The 1,694-nt window shown below is 33.2% G+C and overlaps 1 protein-coding gene across 1 annotated transcript in view; it reads right to left on the minus strand.

Annotated features, from left to right (window-relative positions):
• The window catches only part of LOC141325894 (synaptotagmin-14-like), a 14,807-nt gene extending 13,569 nt beyond the window's left edge, over window positions 1-1,238 (minus strand). The window contains exon 1 of the mRNA XM_073834619.1: window positions 1,215-1,238. Within this exon, the coding sequence (XP_073690720.1) occupies window positions 1,215-1,238 (24 nt within the window). The remainder of the gene's footprint in view (window positions 1-1,214) is intronic.
• Between the last annotated feature and the right edge of the window lie 456 nt (window positions 1,239-1,694).

Consider the following 1,694-nt stretch of genomic DNA (forward strand, 5'->3'; position numbering starts at 1 on the left):
TTTCTTCAAGGGGGATCTTTTTTCACTGCTTGCTTTTTGCCTTTCCTCTCAATTTTTTTTTATTGTTTTTCTTCCCTGTAAGAGAGACACAGTTAGCTACTTCACAAGGTCAAATTACTGATGACATGTTATGTTAATAGAACAAAGAACAAGTCAAATGGGACATAGCAAGAAATGCACATAAACGCACGCACACACACACACACACACAAATTCAGGGGTCTCTGCTCTCCTTTGATCTGAACGGTTCCTGGGCCTGGTGCTTGAAAGAGCAAAGCGAAACAGAAGACTAAGTTTCTCCATCCTCCTTCATCAAATGATTCAGCCCAAGATTCAGAAAAAACAGAAGATTTGAACTTCCTCTGCTACAGGCCCACAAAACACAGTCACTAAGGGTGTGTCACGAAAAGGCATAAATTCACTTCAACAATCCCAAACATCATTCAAAGACGTGGGTCGGTTATGACAGGTTTCAGTGTAATTACACACATTTTTCTTACGAATGTATAATGGAACAATCTCCGCAATCCCTTACGTGAGTTTTAATGTTATTTTCCAAGTAGTATTTTATTTTGCTTATTACGGACTATGAGAGCAGGGTGTGAGTAATCATATGGATTTACTTTGTCATGAACACCCGCAAAACATAAAAATACCCCATGACTTGGGAATGACCTCTGACTTTCATTCTATTACAGTAAACTGATTCTAGGCTTGATTCGTTCATTCAGTTTTTGTCACAAACTCATGCTTGTTTTGACTTGGTTTCCTGATTATGTTTAGAGTTTAACTGTGGTCCCTAGAAAATTCAGAAACAATATAATAATTTATATGTAGTACCATCCAAAAGTTTAAGGTCAATAAGATATATATAAACTACCAGTACAAGTTTTCAAACAGTAAGCTTTTTTTTTGCTCACCAAGCCTGCATTTATTTGATCCAAAGTACAGCAAAAACAGTAAAAGTTTGAAATATTTCTCTATTTGAATATATTTTGAAATTAATTTATTCCTGAATTTTTTGCATCAGTACTCTGGTCACATGATCCTTCAGAAATCATTGTAATATTCTGATTTGCTGCTCAAAAACATTTATTATTATGTTGAAAAACAGAGCAGATTTTTTCAGGTTTCTTTGCCGTAGAAGAAATATTTTTTGGTTCCACAAAGAACCATTCAGTCAAAGGTTCTTTAAAGAACCATCTCTTTCTTACCTTTTTAATACCTTGAAGAACCATCTTTCGCCACAAAGAACCTTTTGTGAAATAGAAAGGTTCTTCAGATGTTAAAGGTTCTTTATGGAACCATTTAGACAAAAAGGTTCTTCTATGGCATTGTGAAGCACCTTTATTTTTAGGAGTGCTGAAGACTGGGGTTATGATGCTGAAAATGTAGCTTTGATCACAGGAATAAATTAAAAATATATTATAAATATATGTAAATAGTAAAAATATTTCACAATATAACTACTTTGGCTGTATTTTGGATCAAATAAATGCAGGCTTGGTGAGCAGAAGATAATTCTTAAAAAAACATTACAAATCTTACTGTTCAAAAACTTTTGACTGGTACTGTATATAAAAAAAATAATACTTTATTCAGCAAGGATGCATAAAAACATTCTAAATGATTTAAAGTTTGTATTGTTACAAAAGACTTCCATTTTAAATAAATCCTGTTCTTTTGAACATTCG

The sequence above is a fragment of the Garra rufa genome, chromosome 2, assembly GCF_049309525.1.
Source record: "Garra rufa chromosome 2, GarRuf1.0, whole genome shotgun sequence".
Lineage (NCBI taxonomy): Eukaryota > Metazoa > Chordata > Actinopteri > Cypriniformes > Cyprinidae > Garra > Garra rufa.